The sequence below is a fragment of the Lolium rigidum genome, unplaced genomic scaffold (assembly GCF_022539505.1).
Source record: "Lolium rigidum isolate FL_2022 unplaced genomic scaffold, APGP_CSIRO_Lrig_0.1 contig_63688_1, whole genome shotgun sequence".
Lineage (NCBI taxonomy): Eukaryota > Viridiplantae > Streptophyta > Magnoliopsida > Poales > Poaceae > Lolium > Lolium rigidum.
Window position 1 is genome coordinate 37726 of NW_025901200.1, and position 5493 is coordinate 43218.

Sequence of the window (5493 nt, forward strand, 5' to 3'; positions counted from 1 at the left end):
ACTTAACCTCACAGTTTAGAAAAACATTATGGTTGACATGACAAAACCAAACGAAGTGCGGGTTACCGGAAAGTTTTGCTGTATTATGAACTCCACACTTCCAATCCACGATATGCTTCGTGGATGCAATACGTAAATGCCTTAAATAAATCTTCAACAGACTTATCCCTGTAAACTGACAAAAATTGCAGCCAAAGGTTGTTCCTACATGTTAGTTACATCTCTAATTGTTTCATTTGTACAGAGTATGTCTTATCCAAGTGTCAACCTAAGAACAGGTATAAATTCCATGCCAGTTTTGTCGTCCTTTTGTCAAGCCATAAGATTGTTTCCTGAGAATGCACAAAAGATTTGCATAGCATTGCATTTCATAGAATAGAAAGAATAATGTACACGCCTAAGACTTGGCCATAACCAAGAACACATGCTAAGAGAACATGCTGACGGACATTAGGCAGAAATAGGAAATGGCTCTTTCCATCAGCATTGACATGTAGGCTGCTAAGTGTCAACTTGATAGTTTATATACATTGATAGTTTATCTCGCATGCAATACTGTGTTCTTGCATAAGCAATGAGGTGTTGTGGATGGCTTTCAGCTGCACCTATCCATCCTCCCATTGTTTCTTCCCGTTAAGCTACCATGCAAAATGATGACAGTGGTTCTGTTGAATAGACTGGCAATTACCATAAAAGTGTCAAGTGAAGTGGATAATCATGTATTTTTTGCACTCACCAGAAGGCAATCCATGCACTCACCAGAGCTAACAGACTGTTCGTCATCTCACTATTGCACTTAAGAGCCCATGACAGGGCACATCATAGCGTCATGGTCAGTCAGCATACTCTTCTCTAATTTGTGTTCTAACTCAACAAGAACTTATGAATAGCAATCCAACATCTCATCTGGAATCATCCGAATGTATCTGCTTTGATGCTTATAGAGAATTAAAAACATTGTATCACCAAAAGTCACCACATGAACAACTACCATTCCTAAAATGATGAAACCGATTTCCATCCCTAATGTCTATATGTCTCTTGGTGACATGTGATACAAACTTAAAGAAAGTGTGACAGTCACCACATATTCGAAGGTTCTTCATTATCTGTATAGGCATGCCCTTGGGTGTAACAAGAAGGCCATAAGCAACGGCAAGCTTCTCACTGTGGTAGAGAAGGGAACTCTGCTTCTGCTCTTCATCGATGTCATGGAGAACAAATCCAGTGTCAGGCACGTAGCCTGTAGTCCTTAACAAAGTGTACAAATCCCGGAGGGTAGATTCTATCTCTTTGATTTGCTCATGTTGTTTATCTCCAGTGATAAAAGAGTGCACTTTGTTCCTTATCTGCATCCAGCTACAACCAGGCTCTTTTGTGACACCTTGTTGTTTCATAATTCTACGTACCTCTGCGACTTCCACCCACATACCGAGAGAAGAATATATATTTGATAGCATGACATAGTTTCCAGCATTTGATGGCTCAGTAGCGAAGAGTTTCTCAGCAGCCCTTCTACCAACTTCTGCATTCTTGTGAATCTTGCATGCCCCAAGAAGAGCACTCCAAATTACTGCATCTGGCTCAATAGGCATATCATAAATAAATTGTTCAGCTCCTTGCACATCACCAGTTCGCCCAAGTAGATCCACCATGCATGCATAGTGTTCCAGCAGAGGAGTTATTCCATAATCCCTGCTCATTGACTTGAAAAATTGCCAACCTTCATTTACGAAACCAGCATGGCTGCATGCATTTAGAAGCCCCACAAAAGTGACCTCATTTGGCAAAACCCCTGCGGATTCCATATGCTTATACATATTGATGGCTTGTCTTCCAAGGCCATGCTGTGCACAGCCTGTAATGAAGGTATTCCATGTAAATATGTCCCGTTCATCCATTGAATTGAAAACCTTATGTGAATCTGCAGAACCACACTTGAAATACATTGACATGAGAGCATTAGCCACTATAAGTTCTGAATCCATTCCATGCTTAATAGCTACTGTGTGGATTTGTTGCCCAAGCTTAGAAGCACCAACACTTCCACAAACACTGACAAGTATAGTCAATATTTGTGAATTTGGTAGTTCATGCTCATGTAACATCGTTTTGAAAAACTCCACTGCTTCATCTCCCCGTTCAGCCTGTGCATATGCAGATATCATCGTGGTCCAAGAGACAACATCCCGACTAAGCATGTTGTCAAATACATGTCTTGCATCCTCCATCATATTATTGTGTACAAGTGCCGAAATAAAGGAGTTCCAAGACACGGTGTCTTTCACTTTCATTCCATCAAAGACTTGTCTCACATACTCCAAGTTTCCGCACTTACCATACATAGTAACGAGAGCATTACATACATAGCTACTGAACTGGCAGCCGACCTTAACAGCAAGTGAATGCACCTGTCTTCCTGTCTCAAGAACTCCAATGTTTGAACAAGCGAAGAAGCTGCTAGTCAAACTTGATAGGCTAGGTAACATCCCATTCCTGTGGAGCGCTTGGAGTAAATCCAAAGCTTCTTCACTCCTTCCATTCTGTGCATACCCTGCAATCATTCCAGCCCAAGATATCGTGTTCCTAAAAGGCATCCTATCGAACAGCTCCTTTGCCTCATCAACCATTTTATTCTGCATATAGCCAGTAATCATGGCGTTCCAGGACACAACACCAGGATCTGGAATCTGCTCAAATAAAATCCTTGCATCAGTAATCCTTCCAGATCGAGCTAAGCCTGTGAGCAGCGCGGTTTGACATGGAATGGATTTTACAGGGTCTCTCTTGTAGATTGCAATAGCAGCATCGATTCGACCATCATAAGATAGTGCAGCGATCATGGTTGACCATGTGTACTCATTCCTCTCTGGCATACCCTCAAAGAACTTGATTGCAACGTCAAGTGCATCCCTAGTATATGCATTTAGTATCGATGTCCCAACGACCACATCACTCTCAAAGCCTGTCTTGAGGGCTAGAGGGCGGAGACCCTCTAGAACAGCAAGATCCCGAAGACCCACCACAGCTAAAAGCACGGACGCAAAGTTGGACTGGTCTGGCGACAAACCTTCACGGTGCATCATGCGGAAGATGTCCCAAGCCTTGCGATGCTGCTCGGTTCTAGCATACCCAGAAATCATGACCGTCCAAGAAACCAAGTTGCGCTCCGGCATATGCTCGAACAGACGCCATGCATCCACCATCTGCCGGATGTGGCAGTACCCAGTGAGCATCGAGTTCCATGAAGAGACATCCCTGCTCGGCATCGAATCGAACAGCCTGCGCGCCATGGTGATGTCCCCGTTCCGCACATAGCAGCTGACCATTGCGTTCCAGGCGATGATGTTCCGCTCGAGCATTCCGTCAAACACCCTGCGAGCGTCGAGCACGCGGCCGAGGCGCGCGTAGCCTGACAGCAGGATGGTGCTCGTGCGCACGTTCCCTCCGGAGATGGCGTCCGCGAGGTCTCTCGCGTCCTCGAGCATTCCGCCGTTGCAGTAGGCGGAGATCATGGTGTTCCAGTCGAAGATGCTGCGGCGTGGCATGGTGTCGAACACCTCCCTGGCCTCCCTCAAGCGGCCGAGTCGGGCAAGCTCCTGGATACGGTCGCTGCGCGCGCTCTTGTCGAACACGCGGCGGACTCGCCTCACGGGGAGCGGAGCCGCCTTTGCGGCGGCGGCCGCCGCGGCCGCGAGGTGGCGGCGGAGGAGCAGGCAGCGCGAAGTGGGTCTGCTCCATTTGGTGGGGAACAACATGAAAGGTCGGAAACGGCGAATTGTGGGGATTAACGGGTGGGATTATGTGCATTTGTACGGGCCCACGTGTCATGGGAAGAAAGGCACTTAGAGCATCTCCACTCGTCTCCCGAGAAGCCCCACGAGCCGTTTTTTACATCCGGACGGCGAAATCCGGCCCAATCGCGCCCCCGGTTCCTCGATTTCGTCCGGATTTGGGCCTAAATTCATCCGGCGATCCCACGCCATCCCCGGCCCCCCGGGAGCGCTCGGGGACTCCGGATGGAGCAAAACCAACCGTCCACGTCCACGTGTCTCCTCTTTCGTCCGGACTCCGCGGGCCATCCTCTTTTTCCCCGAGAAACGCCGCTTGGGGAGCACACGACTGGAAATATACTGCCCCCCATGCCAAAAATTGATCCAATCCGGACGAAAATTTCGCCGGATTTGGGCGTGGGGAGCGCCAACGAGTGGGGATGCTCTTACGGACTACGGTCGCCAATGAGCTGAGTCACGGTTTCTAGGTTACCAGTTTCCCTCCTAGTAGAAACTGGATTTCAGCTATCTCCCCTACAGCTGGACGTGGGCAGCCCTGCCCAGCCCGGTTCGAAATTCTCGGGCTAGGCTTGCACTTTGGTCTGGCCGGGCCTGATTTTTGAGCCTAGACATCGGGCCAGGCTGGGCTTGGGCTTGCACTGTTCATGATTTCAGTAAGGTTCAGGCTAGGCTTCTCAGGTTAGGTCGGACTTTTGTTGGTTTGAGCCTGGTTTGGGCTCAATTTTAGGTCTGACAGTCGAGCCGAGCCGAGTTTAGGCTTGACATTTTAGCTTTAGGTTTTTTTGGGCCTAGATCAAAATCCAGCTCGGCCCAAGTTTTGCCCAGGTGTAATCTCACTTGCCCCTCCTTCTACAAAAGAAACAATATTTCATTTAATCTAGAAAATGTCTGTAACTCCGATATTCTCAACCGATCCTTTTATTTACAAAAGTTCAAAATCCATATTAATTTTCCAAAAAAATATTAAAGCAAATATGGACATACTTAATGATGTAACCTACGAGCACGTAAATTTTCAATAGGAAACTCTTTGCATTGTGGGATATAGCCCAGAATACAACGTATATGAAATTGATATTTTGGGGATAAAAAGTTGGCTACGTTCAAATATTATTCTCAATTTTCTAAACTCGTAAATGCGATTTTTGAACTTTTTTAAAAAGGGGATCACTCGTGTTTGGGAGCCAAATATCCCCACTCATTTAGTTCCAAAAAATGCATTTGGAATAACCCCTTGTTTTAAAAATTATGAAAATGCATCTCAAAGTTTAAGAATTTCTTAAAAAAAATATGTACCTACAAGCAATATGTACACTTCAAGTTGGCTATATCTTAGTCTGAAACTATTTGAATACTGAGCTGCATAAAAAAGACAAAATTTAGAGAGATTTGAATTTACACTATATATGCACACATCCAATAGAATACGACCTATTTGGTATAGTTCAAAGGGTCCACCTATTGAAAGTGCATGGAGCCCCCATGTGTGGTTTTGGTAATTAATGACAATCCCTATGGACTAATGTTTGCATTGAGTTATATTTGTAGGAGTTGCCCATAGGCAATTCTTGAACCATATGTTGGCTTCAAGGTTGCAATAAGAAGAATTTGATGAAGGATATCAAGTGTCAAGTATGTCTTCAAGATGAAGATGAAGTGAGCCGTCAAGTTACTTCAAGACATCAACATGTTTGTATTA

The 5493-nt window shown here is 45.4% G+C and overlaps 1 protein-coding gene across 1 annotated transcript; it reads right to left on the reverse strand.

Annotated features, from left to right (window-relative positions):
* Positions 1-472: 472 nt before the first annotated feature.
* LOC124681973 (pentatricopeptide repeat-containing protein At4g14050, mitochondrial-like) lies at positions 473-3347 on the reverse strand. Its single transcript, XM_047216742.1, has one exon. The coding sequence runs from the start codon at positions 3327-3329 to the stop codon at positions 963-965; it is 2367 nt and encodes a 788-aa protein (XP_047072698.1). The 5' UTR covers positions 3330-3347; the 3' UTR covers positions 473-962.
* Positions 3348-5493: the final 2146 nt, after the last annotated feature.

Coding starts and splice junctions, on each gene's coding strand:
- LOC124681973 (XM_047216742.1), bottom strand. CDS start 3,329: ATGGTCAGCTGCTATGTGCGGAACGGGGACATCACCATGGCGCGCAGG.